Below are 19,172 nucleotides of genomic sequence, written 5' to 3' on the forward strand. Positions count from 1 at the left end.
GAATAATAGTTCAATCCTCTGTTCTTCATACATCACTAAACACTAGAGATGCTCCATATTGGGTTTGTGCTGATACTCCATATGCTGAGATTTCACAACATGTTTTGGCCAGTACCAATAAATACATATTTTACTTTGTTTTGAAGCAACACAGAGTCTCTCCTGTGCAGAGACTATAAACACATTATTCTTCATTTTAGTTAGTTTAGAGCTAAATCTATTTCTCCTTCAGTTTCAGAGTTGTGAGGTCTCTGTGAATAGGGCTTAAGACTGATTTACTGGTATTTCTCTAAAGCTCCTGATCACACACGATCTCTAAACTGAAATTTGCTATTAATCTTCTGTAATTTTCTAGCTGTAGTGTGATCTTCTTTTCTATTAATATTCCTGCAGACGAGGAATAAGACATAAATAGTCAAATTCACTCAGTATTACTTGATCTATTCCAGCACTCCCTCAATTACAATCAAGCACAATTAACTGTAGACAGTTGTGTTGTAAGCAGTAAAACAGTCCAGTTCTTTATAGTCAAACTCATTTATTATGTTTGATAATGAAGATTTCTGTCCACCCCAGACTGCTGATGGTCTTTATCTGTCCACCTCTGTGAAAATATCCACAGTTAAAAACACTGATTTATAGAAGACTGGACACATTATTCAGCTTGAGCTTATTGATGGAGAATATAGAGTTCATGTTGGCTAGTTAAACATAAACATAACTGGACAATTATGTGTGAATTAAACTCTCATTATAGTATATATGTGTTTGTTAAATTAGATTGTTTGTTATTAGTGAGTGACATCACAGGTGTCAGTCGCAGCATTATATACTAGCTTTATATTTTCTCTCTGTCAAACTGCCTGTCAAATAGTTTTTATAGTAAACTGTTTGTATGTTGTTGGTTTTGAATTGTTGGTAATACTTTACAATAAGGTCCCATTAGTTAACATTCGTTAATGCATTAACTGTATTTGTTAACGTTAGTTAGTCAACTGTTCATTGTTAGTTCATGTTAGTTCAGGTTCATTAAATAATATTGACAGATACAACTTTTGATTTTAATAATGTATTAATAAACATTGAAAATAACATTAACTGAGATGAATAAAAGCAGCTGACTCTTTGCTTCTGCCTTCTTCTGGTTCTTCATAGGTTCTCTCAGCCCAAACCTTCTGGGCTCGATATTCACCCGCTGCTGAACTGTCAGTCTTGTGTCCATATAGCTGATTCTGATCAGTGGCTTCAGATTGAGCCGTCGGCCTGTACAGATGAAGGAGGGTCAAAGTTCAGGGTCAGCACTGACCCAGGCCGTTACGAGTGTGTCAGGACCAGAATGCGATGGGTCTGTGACTGTGTCATCACCCTTCAGTACCGTACCGTAGACGGACTCTTCCTCAACGCAGAGCTGGAGAGGCTGCAGTGCAACCGGATCGGTCCAGTGATTGACGTGACGGTGATCTCAGGGAAACTGGAGGAAGTTCATCTGCCCCATTACGCCTGTTTAGGAGAGTCTGACCCCTCTCTCAAAGATGCTGTGAAAGTCCTCACCGTAAAAGACGAGGGAATAACCACAGAACCTGTGCAGTTGACCCGATTCCATGCTAAGATTGTCCAACCATCCTTCTCTCTGAAAACATTAATTATAAGTTGGATAATGGGATGGTATGAACACTGCGATCTTCTTCTCTACATGCGTTCTAAAGATCCTCTCATTCTACATCTCTACTTATTTCCAGTTGATGATCGTGCAGAAGAAAAAGTTGAGAAGAAAGAAAAGTCAAGTTACCCAATACCGTATCCCAGACCTGACAGGCCATTTCGGATGAAGACGGCACACACTCTTGATGTTCCTGGTGCCTCCACTATCAGTCCTGAAGAAGGGATCACACTCAGAAGAGAAACTCCCCCAAACTTCTTCAAGGTCAACACCTGTCTGGAGAATGATCTTCAAATGACTCTTATCAGAGAAGAGGATCAGAAGACTGTCTGGACTGCAACAATTAAGAAAAATGAACTTGATCAAATTCGTCCTGAGAGAGACGAGCCGCGTCTGAATAGTGAGGAAGGTAAATCACAATTTTTTTGATTACCATTGGTCAGATCTCATTCAGGGGGTTACAAATGTCCAGATCATTGCAGATAAACTCTGTCAGCAGACACTAATTCATGAGGAACAATATTCAGAAATCACACATGACAGTTTAACCAGTCAGGAGAGCGTGAGAAAGATCTGTGATATCATACGTATGTATAGTGATACTGTGAAACCTAAATTAATCTCAATTCTTCAGAAAGAGGAGCTTTACATTGTAGAACATCTTTACGATTCTAAACTATGAGCTCAAGGTGAATATATATGTAAAGCTGCTCTAAAACAGAAATGACGTCTTTCAAGATATTCATTTCTAATAACATTGCAAAAAATAAAAAATATATATATTTTAAGTAGGGATGTCCCGATACCACTTTTTACAGAACGAGTCCGATACCGATACTTAGATTTTTGGTACTCGCCGATACCGATACCGTAACCGATACCTGAATTTTCACTGCATTTGTAATTTTTAAATGTATTAGTAGATAAACCAAAAGAATATAAATCATATTAGTTGGCTTAATTTGTTCATCAAATTCAAATGTTCAAATGTTTGTCAAAACCAGTGAAATATCAATTATTTAGGCTAATCCAATCTTGACAACAAAAACTACCATCCAAATTAATGTGAATTTAAAACAAGTTAGCAGTCAGTCACAAAATGAGAACAAACAATCGAATTACAAATAGGACAAATAAATACAATAGAACAAAGAAAGGCTACAAATGAAATAAACAGTGTTTTTAGAATTTTTCGGGTAGATCTAACAGGTACAGTAATTTGAATAAAGTAATCAAATGTGAAAAAAAGCATATTTATTACTGTATAAATTATATATAGATTAAAATTTTTGTAAAGTTGAAAAGGGTAGCCTATTTAGTCAAGAGCAGTGAGTAATTTCTTTGTCCTTTGTTTGATTAACATTAAAACACAGCATCAGGTTTATTAGACTGCTGCCCCTTTAAGACCGAACGCACGGACCGCATTTTAACATGGCTACGTTCATTTGAGATATAACCGACTTTGTTTACTATAGTACACTCGCCAAGACGCAAGCGCAAGACGTGAAAGACAATTTAATTCAATATTCGCGCGCTGAGATGCTGGTTTGCGGGGCGCGCGCTTTGGATGTTTGCGTTCATGGAACTTCTTGACCTGCACGCGTCCTGTAATAATGTAGGGAACCCCTCGTTATACTTAAATCAGGTAACAGTTCATGTTTTACTTTACTTACATATACGATTTAGTCTTCATCCAAATAACTTGTGCTGAGTGAACGATCAGCAATCAAGAGCATTCAACAGAAGTGCGCTCTCTCTCTCTCTCTCTCTCTCTCTCTCTCTCTCTCTCTCTCTCTCGTCAGTTAACGATAAGCTACATGCCTCGTTTTATTTTCTTTGCCATTGACATCCGACTGAACAAACTTTCCACTGATGTCTGTTTAAAGGGATGTGCTCGACCAGCTCGCGCGTCTGTGCCGTTGCGCACTTAATCCACTGCGCGTTTTTCTCTTATCAGCTCGCGCACCACCACAGCTATGTTACTATACACACGCACCTTGTAGGAACCCTGTGAAATGAGCCCAAACCGCAGACATTATACTTTCCTATGCCTCAGTTCACCTCCACAAAGCACTCGCGGCGGCCAGTTTCGTTTTGCAAAATGTACGTGGTATCGGTGCGTGGTATCGGCGAATTTTTATGAGTACGAGTACGAGTATATGAGGACAGTATCGGCCCGATACCCGATGCCAGTATCGGTATCGGGCCATCCCTAATTTTAAGTAAGCTTTCTGCAGGTAAAGTGATTTTTGTATCCAGGTCTAATTATATTTTTCTTACTTATTGGTGAATTACCATTGTAAAATCCAACAGTTGTTCTAACTAACACTCTTTAGTTAACTTTACTTAATGTCTCTTAAATGTCGGTCTAGTGTGAACTTGCCGCGCTAGCAACTCTCTCCGCGGAAGCTTTGCGTTCAAAGAACTAATTAAATATTTCAACTCAGATCAATATTTCATGTCTAATTATTTACTTATGTGGCAAGTAGCCGTGTAATAAGCGTGATAATGTACATCCAGCCGGTTGTTATCTCAGAATAAACCCCGACAGGGTGATGAGGACCCGACGCGAAGTGGATCAGAATCACTTACTTAACTTAATCTCTGCTTGTAAGGGTTTCTTGTGGTGTCCCAGTAGTGCACATCACAATGAAATTTGAACAACACACTGGAAATGATCCACAGCACAATGAAATCAGCACAACACAACTACATATATATATATATTAGTGCTGTCAAAATTAGCGCGTTAAAGGAATAGTTTAACAAAAAATGAAAATGACCTTGGAGTCATCCTAGGTGTGTATGACATTCTTCTTTCAGACGAACACAATCAGAGTTATATTATAAAATGTCCTGACTCTTCCAAGCTTTATAATGCTTTATAATCACCTTCACCTTCGCTTTCACACGGGCTCCCCCAGAGGACAGGATTGCAGCATCGGAGGGTGAGCTGGTTCTGGAGATGATGACTTGACTCTGTTATCTCCCTCTGGGAGCGTGACGTTGCTCGAGCCGGATCCAGAACTGTCAGCTACGCTGAATTGGGCGGCCAAGGCTGTCAGGCTCGAGTGGAACCCTCCATTGTGTCCCGCTCAGTCTCGGTTGGATGATTGGTATCTCTGTGCTGGTTCTCAGCCCGCCGCCCCAGTGCCCTTCTTTCCCGAAGTGCATGGAGAGCTTACTAGGTCGTGGATGGCACCTTTTACTGTGTTTAGAGTGACAAATACTGAAGATCTTTTTCTTTTTGTCCTGCAGAAGTGAATCAGCGAAGGAATATGGCGTCTGTTAAAGAGCTGCTCGTGAACTCACTGAGGGATCTAGGAAAAGATGAACTGAAGGAGTTTCAGTGGTACTTGAGGAATCATGAGCGTATTTCAACTTCTGAAGTGCAGAATGCAGATGTCTTTGACACAGTGGACACGATGGTGGCACGTTTAGGACCAGAAGAAGCTGTGAAGATCACAGTGAACATCCTGAGGAAGATGAACCAGAATAATCTGGCCAAACAGCTAGAGAACAAACACAAGGAAGGTAATGTTTAAACGGTACATTTAAATGTTTTCTTTCATTGTAAGGAGTGACTGTTTAGTACTGTGAGGGATTCAATGTGAAAAATGAAGTCATTGTTAAACTCAAATGTTTCTCTTTGCTCAGCTGATGTGTTTGTGTAATCTGATGTTTCATCTTTCTCTCGTCGACGTCACTTCAGTCACAGAAGTGGAAATATTCTGAATGATAGACTCTGAATAATGTGCTGTAAAGTAAGACTGTCGTGAGTTAATGGACCGTTTCCCCACTTTTTTATTTTGAACTCAAATACAGGGAAGGTAAAACAAGTTTAATGTTAAAGTAAATGTATAGCAAGATTTATATTTGTCTAACTGTATTTCATACTTGGTGAATTGTTTATGTACATTTTTATAAATGTTTTTCATAAACTATGAAATGTTGAATTTTCTTAAAAACACAGTTGTGGCAAATAGAATCCAGCTCTTCTTTTCATGTGATTATATTCTTCTGCAAACACACAAAGTTTGGTGAACTGCAATGAGGAACATTTTAATATTTTCTTTATCTAATAAAAGCTCTTTTTTTCTAAGTTTATTTTGTTGTGTCATAATTTAACATTTGGACATTTTGGATATTTCACTGCATGGAAATATTCTTAATGAATAGACATTCTGAATAATGTGCTGTAAAGTAAGACTGTCATGGGATAATGCACAAAAAAACTAATATTTCATTTATTTTGAACTCAAATTCCCCAGTGACAACATACTATACCCCTAATGGTGGGTAAGTTGAGCCACTTCTGTGTCACTAGCTCTATTTCTGTGTCCTTATGATCCTTTCCTTTATTTGTCCTGATAGAAGACAGCTGAAATATGATGTGTTGTATAATAATGCTGAAGCACAGATATTTGGCAGTGAAGAATATGTTCTCTGAGCTTCATGTCCTCTACAACAGTCTCAGCCTTCCTCCAACGTCAGGACACCTGAACGAAGCTCCACAAAATCTGTCCGATTAAACATTATTCAGCTGGAGTGTCTAAATCACTTCAACAAAGAGCAGAAAAGAAGTGTCCAGTGATGCTCTTCCCATGAAAGCAGCTGAGCGTTCTGATGCTGTAGAAGCAGAATGTGAGATTCGTCACGTAGAGCTGGAATATTTCTTCTCATGTTGCTCCATCAAGTCATGGTTTAGTCTGTAGTTGCAGCACAGTTTGTGTCTCCAGGAGCTTTTGTTCTGCTTTTGCACACGTTTCTCCTCCAGCGCCTCCTGGAAAACATCCACAGCACTGCAAGTGTTTTTATCTATTTATTAAAATGATCATCTGTAAAGATGCCTAACTTTAAAGTCTGGACTACAACAAAGCTTGTGCTCTTATTGCTTTGGAGAAAAGATGCTGTTCATTTCACACATTTGACCGCTGTGTTGTGATGAACACAATGATCTGTCATGAACTTCAGCATCAGCTCTAGAGAAATGTGTCCAGTAGAGGAACATCTGTGACTGTTGTAGTTGAGAGAGTGTTTGGCATCATTGAGCTGATAGGAAAGAAACACACAGGACACATGAACTCTAGAGAGAGCGTAAGTCAGACGGGCCGCAGATGAAAGATCCATCAGACCGTTGAGTCTCCAGACGGCTCTTTTAAAGGGGTCATGAACTGGATTGTTTTATTATTTTATAATGTTGCCTGGGGTGCCCTTATAATGTTAGTATGATTTTTACATCAAAAATTGTCATAATTTATAAATAAAAGCCATTTTTCCAAGCCTGATTTCAGGCTCAGATTTAAACGCTCCGTTTTAAGGGGCGTGTCTGCTGTGAGACTGCAGTGCAAACGCCCACTGCTGTGATTGGCTGACATGCTTGCATATGAAATAGCTAGTATTACGTGAACTCTCTCCAAAACTTTAACTACGTTTTTACTATTACAGCTATCGAGATTAACAAATCGTGAAAAGTATCGTTTAAAGCATTATATTTAAATCTATTCCATCACATGAAAGGTTGCAGCATGATGAGCACTGACTGAGCAGATGACAGACAGTCTGTTGATCGCGTGAATAAAGATCTTATCATTGCAACGCAATTTTTGCACTCTCACAAATGCTTACACCAAATCACAATGCAAACACGATGTGAATACACAGTAAGAGCTTCGTTGTGTAGTGTAACAGTGTCATTATTTCATCACGAGTTTGGTAAGTGTCCAGATAAGCTCTCGCGGCTCGCGCTGTGCTGTTTGATTGACAGCTTGGGCGAATGGAAAGGGATCGTTATTTGATCACTTTCTGTATATAATTTAATAACAGTTTAAAAAAGATTATTTTCATAATACTACGAGAAATTATGTGAAGTTGATCGTTTAGTCACTGATGCATAAACAGTACCCAGATAGCAATTACATGTGGGCCACATGTGGGTATTATCTGGCACATATGGCCTAGATGTGGCATGGCTGAACAGATATGGGCCAAATCGTAGCCATATTTGTTTTGCCATAACTTTAAAATCTGCGGGAAATGCTCTCTTGGTTCACAACTGATTTTGAGGTATATGGCCCAGATAACAACGAACACATGAGGACCATATGTGGTTGAGCTATGGCACACAGTGAGAAACACCGACTTGTGGTAAACATTTGGCTTATACGTGGAAAAACACAGGAATCCTGAAATCAAGTGCGGCAAACATCCGCCGTTCCACACCTCAGGTTGCTCTGCATCTTCCCTCCTATTGGTGGAGTGAGACTACGGCGCGAGTTTGACTGTGACGCTGGCCAGCTGACGCCTTTTACTCTGCTTTCCTCACGACTGTGTACATTCAGGTAAGTGATGTTTTGGCATTTTAAAGTCATATAAATGAAATATACAGCATTATGTGTCAATATTGCATGTTATTATGCGTTTAGTTATTCGTTCCATCGAGGAAGGGGTTGAACTAGCTAATATTTTCTTCAGTTTACTGCTATAATTTACAATAAAGTTTAATGTAACTTAACCGTTAACTTAGGCTATAGCAGTTCGCTGGTTTGCCGTTTTAAATTAAGATGTTTTTGTTTATAAATCAACAGCTCACTTTCATACACAATAAAATAGTATAGTTTGTCATTGTGTAGTAGCCTATTTGTGAATTAAGGCGACGCGGTCCAATGTCGGTGTTACTGTTTGTCAGAAAACCTAAATCCTAATTTGTGTTCACAATCATTCAACTAATCATAATAATATAAAAATGCCAAGAATAAACACATTAATACGTGTGCATTATTGTATGTATCTTTATTTAACTCTGAAATGATATTCAACCAAGACTTTTTCTCATGACCTTTCCCTCTTTAAATTAAAGGAAGTAATGTTAACGTTAGGCTATTAGTGTCAAGTCACAATACCAAAATTATGACTTTCGATACAATACCTGAACATTAACATGAACTAATAATGAACTGCACTTCTACTGCATATATTAATATGTGTTAATGTTAATTTCAACATTTACTAACACATTCAATATAAAAAATTGTACTTGTTAACTTTAGTGTGCACTGTGAACTAACATGAACAAACAATGAATTGCTGTATTTCTGTTAACTATCAATTAATTGAGCAGCCATTCACTGCCATTATAAAGCTTGGAGGAGGCAGGACATTTTTATAATTACTCTAATTTCTCACAATATAGTTTATATACCATGCTATGGTATACTGTCATACCACCCAGCCCTAATGTGTGGTATGGGTGGGGCAATGACAATAATTTCCATATTAAAAACCTAGAAAATATGGTTTGAGATGGAGTAAATAATAGTTTATAGTTCATTTTTGAATATAAAAGCACTTTCATTTTAGGGTGGTCTATTTAAATGCATATTTCAACCACTTACACAATGTTTTTTTTCCTATCAGATTACCTATGTGGGTCTGGTTGGTGGCTTTGACCTGGATAACACCATGTGGAGAGTGCTGAAAGGCACTTTTACAACTGCTGTGGCACGTTATGAATCGGAGAGAAGTCAATGGGAAGATTGGTGTCCAACGCCTGGTCGTAAAGGAAATTGTCATTGGTGAGACCTTTTTTAGAAGTCACTTTTATTTGTATTGCACTTTGCACAATACACAACTTTTCAAAACCGCTTTACAGAACATTGTATTTTTATTTCTGTTATCTCAGTATCGAACCAAACAACTTTTTTTGTCATTACCTGATCACATCCGTGGCTCACTTAAGTGACTGCTTTTTTTATTTAGAAGTTTTATGTTTTGTTTTTTAAAGAAAGTTATTTTTTATATATTGCGAATCATATTGTTTCAATCATACATTTTAAAGCTGTAATCACAATATAAGATTATCATTCTGTCAAAGTCTCATACCAGCGCATGCCTACAACTATCTGTATTTAGTTCATTATCACTGTGTATTTAAAAGGTTAGTTTACCCAAAAATGAAAATTCTGTCAGTAATTACTCACCCATGTTGTTCCACCCCCGTAAGACCTTCGTTCATCTTCGGAACACAAATTAAGATATTTATGATGAAATCTGAGAGCTGTCTCACTCCTCCATAGGCTTCTCTGTTATTGAAACTTGCCAGCCCAGAAAGTTAGTAAAGACATTGTTAAAATAGTCCAAGAACTGAACCTTAAGTTTATCAAGTGTCGAAAATACTTTTTGTGCGCAAAACAAGCTAAAATAAAGACTTTATTCAACGTAGTGTAATTCAGCGCTTCTGTGTTGTACGTCAGAACGTAGGCTCACGACTGGCCAGCATCCCACACATGACCAGCGTCGGCCAATAGTGAGTCTACGCTCTGACGTACAACCCAGAAGATGGAAAAACTTGAGGGTAATTACAGATAGAATTTTCATTTTTGGGCGAACTAACCCTTTATGTTCCTCCTTGCATTCAGTACTTGGCCCATTATTGTTTGAGTGTTTCTGCTTCCAAATTGTCTCGCATCATTGCAGATTATCTTGAGTTTATTTTGTGTTAGTAAAAACACTTATTTTTGTAGACTCTGTCTTTGGACTAAAACATGACATTAATGCTATCTGTGTTGGTGTGTTTTTACATTAGAGTGTGCATGTCTTTTTTTTTTTTTTAAAGAAGCAGAATACATGCAGTGCTGTAAATTTGAACCGGTTGTTGGTGCAAAAGTATTCTAAAAATCGAAATAATTTGTCATAAGGAATTACGGTATAATTCTGGCCGACATATTGAAAAATACAATTTGCAATTCCTTTTGAAAATTTACTGGAAAAACAACTTTCATACACTGTTAATTCAGAGTTGTTTAATTTGTTAATAATTGCAATTAAAATATTAAAGGATATTAATGATTTTTTTATTATCCTGCAGCTCTAGCTTCCAGGTTGTATTGCTACTAACATTATTTAAATTCTTCTTTATTGCAGGTGCAGTCAGGCAGAATACCCTTACTGGAAAAGGTCAACACATTGCCGACCCTCATTGGAGACTTCTCTGCACATCAACACACTTCTCAACTCTTTACCTTTCAAGTTTGCTTTAACTTTCTCAATTTCTCTTTAAAGTTCTCTTTACCAACTGTGATTTATTTGTATTACTCTCATTGGACTAATTAAACATAACATTAATACAAGCTTTGATCGAGTGTTTTGAACTTTGGTGTAAAAAATTAGCTTTGAATGCTATTTATATTATTAATTTGTATTCTTGAATGTTTTCAACTGAATACTGCTGTAATTAAGTACAACACTTTAGCTGTAATTATTTAAATGCTTGTCAAAATAAATAGTTTTGAGTCCATTTGTTGTTGAGTGTTTAATTTACCTGTGAGTTAAGGCTTTAAATACTGTCAGCTGCATGTGGGCCACATAAGGGCCGTTAGATTTTAACAGAACTCAACCATACTAAAGTTGCATACCAGGCCCACACATGGGCCACATGAATTTGTAGTATTTGGCTCATGCTTGGTGGAGTTATGGCAGTCCTTTGGTTCAGTTCTGGCAAAGGAGATGTGGGGCATATCTGGGCCGGCAAACACAAACTAATCTGGGCCACAGCTCAGCTGTTTATCTGGCCCACATCTGTGCCAAAGGTAATTTGCTGACTGGGTAGGCTATTGAACGATTTTAAGAGAAAGATATCTGAACTTGAATAATTACACATCAGAAATCACTGATCGCAGATCAGGCATTAGAATACACATGGTTACTTACATGTTGCTGGCAGATCCGTGTCGGGAAATTGTGATTGACTGATTTAATAAAGTTTAACCATGCTGGAATCCGAAGGAAGCTTATGCAGACTGTCTTCTTCCACAAACAGGCACTGCACAATATTTAGTAAACAGCATGTTTATTGCTTGTAGTAGCTCGATCCGGTTTAGCAATCATCATGTCGTCCTATGTTATTTAGCATGTTTGGGCGAATCGGTGGCCGGGGCTAAACAGGCCGTGTTGAAGTAGGCGTTGATCTTCTTTTGTGGAGGCGGTGTTTTATCCTCTTTGACGTCATAGTTCCCCACTTTGAAAAACGAGTCGTTTGCTGAGCCTGATGTCTATAAAAGCTTTTATTGGACTAACAAGGTAGTTTTCAGTTCTGAAACTTACAGGATATTATTATAGTATGATGATCTCTTATATGTCAAAAGCTCAAGGAAACTTTGATTTCTCAGTTCATCACCCCTTTAAAATCAGCATTTGACATTGACAGCACATTCACAACGCCACACTGAGAGCTCAAGCCCGTCGCAGTGTGTGTGTGTTTACTCTGATCATTACACTGATCTGAAGACAGAGCAGAAAGACGGCTTTCTGAATGTTAATAAATGCACTGATCTCCTTCATTTGTGTAACTATGGCGACTGACAGTCTCGTTTATATAATTACACACTGTGTAGAGCTCTTATTATAGCATTGATCTTCACATTAGTTTCTATTTTACATTATTTTCAGCTGAATTTCAGTGTTTGGAGATTAACTCTAGACAACTAGAGTTATTGAGGAAATGTTTAGCACTTTATAGCAGGTTTTTGCAGGTCTTTTATGTGTCCTCTATTGAAGCGTAATAAAGCAACAGTTGGAGAGTCTTTGTCCTATTCGACGTGTGCGGATCCTTTTCCTACTTTAGGACTTTTTTGGGCTGGATTTACGCACCCAGTGAAGGTTTGTGACGTTGGACTGTAAATACATTTGGCTCTACACCAGTTTCTTCATCATTGTATTTCAGTGAACATTTATTTGGAGTAAGGAGAATGATTGATGTGAACTGATGACAGTATGAATGATCATGAATGTGACGAGAGATCAGCAGAATGAAACACACAGACGATCTCCTGATAGTGTGCTTTATTTCTCCACACACTGTCTGACACTAAATGAACTGTGCAGATCAGCGACGGTACACACACTCACAGTATCGCTGTTAAACACAGATGATCATGGTGTAATTCCAGTCTTTCAGGAGCTTCAGAGCTCAATCTGCTGCCTTCATCACCACAACGATTTAATGTAAAGCACTTTTCAGATGATCATTTTTTTCCACCCCTGGAGAGACTTGATGTGACTGATGTCTGGAGGACCAGATTCACTGAAACTAAAGCTTTTACCTGGAGAAACAAGACCGCTTCTCATTCCTCTCATATAGACTTCTGGCTGATCTCTGAATCTACTGATATTCACTATATTTTAGTAGATATTCTTCACTTCTCCTGACTGACTGTAAGGCTATCTATATAAAGACTAAGCTCTCTGTAAGCACTTATTAAACCATCATACTGACGTTACATATCTGTCTTATATAATACCATAAGCTTAAAGTTACATATTTTCTTAAACATTATTGTAAAAAAGCTGTAATGAACGCTGTTTTAGTAATAATTGGGAGTTAGTTAAATGTGATATTGGTAAATTAATGAGAAACTAAGTGAGTAAAACTGAGGAAAAGGCAGTAATTAATGAAACTTCTGCTCTTATAATCACAGACCCCTGGAAATCTCTCAGATGATCAAACTGTTTGCTTCATAAATGACAAAACCAGCTTGATGATATTTGCAGATGTAAAGAGAAGTCTAACGCCGTTATTACAGCATTTCTGCGCTTAGAGATTGAGGAAGACATGCTGTCACACACTCCAGTATACAGTAGGAGGCGCTAAACATCCTTCACGACAGAACTAAACCCGCCAGAACACTGAATGAAGAAGAAGAGAGATGGGCGGGGTTTATCGCTGATATCTGAGCCCTCTGCGCATGCGCATTCAGAAACCGAAAGTAAAGAAGATCCTGAGGAAATGTAAATTCACCTTCAGAAGTCTTGAAACATATATAGTTATCACATCACGGTAAGTTCATTTATCTGTTTCAGACAACATGCCATATTATTGTAAAATTTGTTCGCGCCGCTGTCATATTAAACTCGATCATCACATTTTAACGGTCATTTTCAACCTTGATTATGACATACTGATGTATTGTGATATTTAAAGGAAGAAGATAATATGATAATTGTTTTAATGTTTTATTTCACCCATGTGAAAATACTAAATATTAACAACAATAATAAAGAAGCAACAATGTGCATTTTTGAAAAAGTTAAATGGATTTAATTTGACAATTTCACAATTTGTGAAACATTAGGACTGAAATCTGAGTTGTTGTGATTCATAGTGATTGTATTTCTTGCATCTAATTATTGAACTGCATGAAAACTCATTATTGTGGAGGGAGAGCAGCTATTAATCATTATAAAAGTGTAACCGGCTGGATGTGGAAGCGTTCAGAGAGTTATTGATCAGATGTGCTGATCAGTCAGTGTGATATGAGCTCTGCCACAGAGAAGCTGTCAGTGAGTCTCTCTACAGCAGCAGAAACACATGAAGCTTCTGAACAGAGAGAGATTCAGGCTCTTCCTCCTGCTGTTGAAGTTCAGTGTTCAGTGAGACTCGAGAGCATCAGAGAGACACTGACGGTGGGTAATGGAGACTGAAGCACTGATCCACTTCATCTCAGAGGTTCACATCTGGCCTTGTGCAGTCAGACCAGTTCTTCCACAGTAAACCAGTACTTTATGGACTCCAGAAGAAAAGGATTCTCCACAATCTGCTGCAACTACAGTCTGAACGCACACACATCTCTAGAAAGTCATTGTGTGTGAATGTTTTTTTCTCATTGTTTCCTTATGCAGATCTGAAGTCAGTTTCTCATTATGGAGAACAGAGAGAGCTGTGAGAGATCTTCATCTCCAGATCCCAGCTGTGTGTCTGTGAAGAGTGATCCATCCAAAGCAGTGACCCCTGACCCCAGTGATGAAGCAGTGACCTCTGACCCCAGTGATAAAGCAGTGACCTCTGACCTCAGGTAAGTGTAAACCTGTAGTGGTGAATTAACTGTTTTATGGCAGTCACAAACACACTGAATTCACACAGAGAGATGAGATTTTTTTTTTAAATCCACTATTTTAAAAAATGTTGTTCCACGTCATCCATTATCATTTTATCAATTAGTTATTGCAGCCCTAATTAAATAAATGAAATGTCAGACGGGAAGAATTATTTCTTTGTGTTTCTCAGGATCTGGAGTCGGAGAGCTATGCAATGCAAAAAGTGTTGAACTAAAACTGAAATTAAATGCATTAATTGTACAGAAAATACAAGATTGACAAGATTGTGTAGATTTAGATTTTAATTTATGTTATTTTTCATGTTCTTAAATCTCAGCAGAGTTTATAGAGATGATCAGACTGGAGACCAGGATTCTCCTCAACCAGTGAATGATGAACTACAGAGAGTCAAACGCAGACACAAAGCCAGCATGAAGAACAAGTATGAGAGATTATTTGAGGGACTGAAACTCCAAGAGAATGAAACCCTCCTGAACAGGATCTACACACAGCTCTACATCATAGAGGGAGAGAGAGAAGGAGTGAATGAAGAACATGAGGTTTTACAGATGGAGAAAACAGCCAGAACACAACACCCACAAGACACTCCAATCTACTGCAATGACATCTTTAAAGCCTCTCCTGAACCAGGACGCCAGGAGAAAGAGCAGATCAAGACTGTTCTCACTAAAGGCATCGCTGGAATCGGGAAAACCGTCTCTGTGCAGAAGTTCATTCTGGACTGGGCCGAGGGAAAAGACAATCAGGATGTAGATTTCATGTTTGTGCTTCCATTTCGAGAGCTGAACTTGATCCGAGATCATCAGTACAGTCTTCACAGACTTCTGCTGGACTTTCATCCTGAACTTCAAGATCTGGACTCAAAGACTTATGAGGAGTGTAAAGTTGTGTTCATCTTTGATGGTCTGGATGAAAGCAGAATCACACTGATGTTTTCAGACGCTCAGGAAGTTTCTGATGTGACTGAGACTTCATCAGTGTGTGTGTTGATGTCAGAGCTCATGAAAGGAGATCTGCTTCGCTCGGCTCTCATCTGGATCACCTCCAGACCAGCAGCAGCCAATCAGATCCCCTCCAAATACATCCACCGTCTGACAGAGATTCAGGGATTCAATGAGCCTCAGAAGGAGGAATATTTCAGGAAGAGAATCAGTGACGAGCATCAAGCCAGCAGAATCATCTCACACATCAGAAGAGCAAGAAGCCTCCACATCATGTGCCACATACCCGTCTTCTGCTGGATCTCCTCCACTGTGCTTCAGAAGCTCCTGGAAGAAGATCTGAGTGCAGAAATCCCTCAAACTCTGACTGAGATGTACATCCACTTCCTGCTGATTCAGATCAACATGAGGAATCAGAAGTATGAAGAGAGAGATCCAGAGAAACTCCTGCAGTCCAACAGAGAAGTGATTGTGAAACTTGCTGGAGTGGCTTTCCATCAGCTGATGAAGGGCAATGTGATGTTCTATGAGGAGGACCTGATTGAGAGCGGCATAGACGTCACTGACGCCTCAGTGCATTCTGGGATTTGCACTGAGATCTTTAAGGAGGAATCTGTGATTCATCAGAGGAAAGTCTACAGCTTCATTCATCTGAGCGTTCAGGAGTTTCTCGCTGCTTTCTATCTGTTTTACTGCTATTTAATGAAGAACAAGGAACCACTGCAGCCTCTGGATGTATTCAGGTCTGGTGAAGTCTCTCTGTATGATCTACTAACATCAGCAGTAGATGAAGCCCTCAGGAGTGAGAATGGACGGCTGGATCTGTTCCTGCGGTTCCTGCTGGGCGTCTCACTGGAGTCCAATCAGAGACTCTTACAGGATCTACTGACACACACAGAGAACAGCTCAGAGAGCATCAGGAGAATCACACAGGACATTAAAGAGAAGATCAAAGATACATACTCTCCTCTCTCAGCGGATCAATCCATCAATCTGTTCCTCTGTCTGCTGGAAGTGGAAGATCAGACTCTGTCCAGAGAGATTCAGGAGTTTGTGAAATCAGACAAACACTCAGAGAAGGAACTCTCTCCGTCTCACTGCTCTACAATCTCCTACATGCTTCAGATCTCAGAGGAGCCGCTGGATGAGCTGAACCCCATGAAATACAACACATCAGATGAGGGGAGAAGAAGACTGGTACCAGCTGTGGTCAACTGCAGAAAAGCTCTGTGAGTGTTTAATCATTAATAGCTAAAGAATCCTTCTTAATAATGCATCTTACATCTTTACAGGGGTCATGACATGGAGTTTTACATTATATATTATATTCCCTGAGGTTCACTTATACTAGTGGAGCCAAACTCAGTTCCCTAGAGCACAGGTTTCCAAACTCTGGGTCGCCAGGATGATTTAAGGAGAATGGAGTTACATTTAAAATAAAATAAAGATAATATTTTGTTTTCATAAAGTCATAGTCTATAGGCCTGTATAAAAAGAATTAATATGCTAAATATATTTGACTTAAATAATTAACAGATTAACAGAAGAAAGGAAAAGCTGTGTGACAGTATTCTGCTGAGTTTGGTTTATTTCTGTGAAGCGCTCCACAAACAAGTTGACGGGAAGGAAACCGAGACGACAGAAAACACATCCTGTTTGTTTTATTTATTTTACAAAGCCACAGTGTTCTGGTTTATTATGAGTGTACACAAATTAATTTAAATACTTAGCAGTTTCAAATAGAGATGCGCCGATCCAATACTCACTATCGGCATCCAAATCCGATATTGTGCGTATACTATTCTATACTATTCTAGCTACAAAAACATTATAAAGAACCGTCAACTTTTCGTGCACTATATTATAAGTGTTCTAAAGCCACTCCATAGTTTAATGAGATAAAGTGATTTAATGATTAATATTGAAGTCGTTAAACTCAAGTAAGGTCTTCCCTCCGCTGCGGCTGTCAGTCATTCTCCATCCAGCACTCAAACAGCGCGTCGCGTTCGGTTACGGCAGTCAACATGATGAAACTCTCTCCAAGATGAGTCAATGTTACTGTTGTTATACTTCATCTGTAGAGAAAGGTCTATGGTTAAAATTAGGGATGTTCCGATCCGATCCACGGCATCGGTATCGTGCCGATACTGGCCCAAAACGCTAGATCGGATATCGGAGGGGAGAAAAAAAATTATCCGATACCTATGATCCGATACCTATTAGGGATGGAACGGTACATGTATTCGTACTGAACGTACATTCGGTGCATGGATTTACACGGAGAATACACGGTATAAAAATAAATAAAACTCGCGTGCACATTAATTAATGTAATACGGAACTAACGTTACTGTTAGATACGCGCATAGACATATGCGGGAACGCGCGTCTATATCGCTTCAAACACTCGCTTTAGCATTATATGCGCGCGGCGCGTCCTATTCGCTTTGGACGCGCGAATGGATTCAAACTGTTCAAGCATCGAACTAGACGCGAATTTGACGCTCTATTCGCGTTTGGTCTGAACGCAGCAAAATGAACAGGCTGCGATGTCAAGATTGCAATGCTGGAATGTATGTGTGTGTCAGAGAGAGAGAGAGAGGCACGGGCCTGATCGAATAGTGGAAACATAAAAACATACTCCGTCATTTTCATACAGGAAATCATTAAAACTGCAAAAAGTGTTTAGCTTATATTTGTGTAAAACACAACATTGTGCTTTGGTCAAACTGTAAACTCTTGTCAACTGTAACTGTCACCCAACCAAAATCTCACACACACACACACACACACACACACACACACAGGCTGTTTAAAAGCAAAAATGATCTCATCTTTTGGACATTCATCATATTGCATTGGTTTTCATTTCTTGTCCTAAAACAGAGCACTAATCTGTTTATGTTCTACATTTAATAAAAAAGAAAATCAAAATGTGTTTTTAAAAGTAGTATTATTTTATACAGAAATAAATTATTTATAATTCAGATGAGAATAAAGTTAAAGTTAATCAAAATTTGAAGGAAACAAATATATTGATCTGAAATATAGCAAATTAATTTTAAATTCATTCAGGTACAATTACCAAACATCTCAAGATCTTTTGAATTAAGGTGTGGCAGTCTTTCATTATCAGCTGTTGTTGTGGACTATATACTGGAGAAGTATTTGTTCTCCATTTGAGTGAGATGTTTTTATGTGGCTAATTCAGCAAAGAGCTTTCATATATTTTATTATTAGTAGTATTAGTTCAAGAATAAAATAAAAATATCGGATTGATATCGGTATCGGCAAATAGCCAAAGCTGCGGCATCGGTATCGGTATCGGAAGTGAAAAAGTGGTATCGGGACATCCCTAGTTAAAATGACTTTATCTTTCTGGAGTTTGTTGCTGTTCATGTAACTTTCTCCCGGTGTCTTTTAGATCCCCACACTGGAGTAGAGAGCGCTATACTTGTTCTTCACGCGCACAGTATCTGACATGTTTAAACTGTTAAAAAGAAAAGGCTCAATAAACTATTGCATTTATATAATACAGGAACTACGCCTCAAATCTCTTCCGTTTTTGCTTTGAGGTTTTCAATGTGAAGCGCTGTGACTCCATGTTGCTTCAAGCGTATCATTCTGCACACGGGATACGCATAAGCGCTTTGTGCCGCTCTGTATTGGAGCCTTTCATA

At 38.6% G+C, this 19,172-nt stretch overlaps 4 protein-coding genes across 5 annotated transcripts in view; all 4 read left to right on the forward strand.

The window, feature by feature from the left end:
* Positions 1–5,766, forward strand: part of LOC308687554 (NLR family CARD domain-containing protein 3-like) — a gene marked incomplete at its 3' end in the record, with an annotated part of 56,803 nt that extends 51,037 nt beyond the window's left edge. For both annotated transcript variants that reach the window (XM_081360158.1, XM_081360157.1), the window contains exons 10-11: positions 1,156–2,069; positions 4,919–5,766. In XM_081360158.1, the coding sequence (XP_081216284.1) occupies positions 1,156–2,069; positions 4,919–5,205 (1,201 nt within the window). The remainder of the gene's footprint in view (positions 1–1,155; positions 2,070–4,918) is intronic.
* The window catches only part of LOC308687550 (uncharacterized protein), a gene marked incomplete at its 3' end in the record, with an annotated part of 139,812 nt that extends 123,087 nt beyond the window's left edge, over positions 1–16,725 (forward strand). Inside the window, exon 9 of the mRNA XM_081360152.1 lies at positions 14,868–16,725. Coding sequence (XP_081216278.1) covers positions 14,868–16,725 — 1,858 coding nt within the window. The remainder of the gene's footprint in view (positions 1–14,867) is intronic.
* Positions 14,327–19,172, forward strand: part of LOC308687553 (NACHT, LRR and PYD domains-containing protein 1 homolog) — a 206,430-nt gene continuing 201,584 nt past the window's right edge. The window contains exon 1 of the mRNA XM_081360156.1: positions 14,327–14,508. Coding sequence (XP_081216282.1) covers positions 14,357–14,508 — 152 coding nt within the window. The 5' untranslated portion in view covers positions 14,327–14,356. The remainder of the gene's footprint in view (positions 14,509–19,172) is intronic.
* The window catches only part of LOC308687560 (uncharacterized protein), a 98,994-nt gene continuing 95,323 nt past the window's right edge, over positions 15,502–19,172 (forward strand). The window contains exon 1 of the mRNA XM_081360172.1: positions 15,502–16,721. The gene's annotated coding sequence lies outside the window, so the exon portion shown is untranslated. The remainder of the gene's footprint in view (positions 16,722–19,172) is intronic.

Source organism: Scardinius erythrophthalmus, assembly GCF_964197995.2.
Source record: "Scardinius erythrophthalmus genome assembly, chromosome: 3".
NCBI classification, from domain to species: domain Eukaryota; kingdom Metazoa; phylum Chordata; class Actinopteri; order Cypriniformes; family Leuciscidae; genus Scardinius; species Scardinius erythrophthalmus.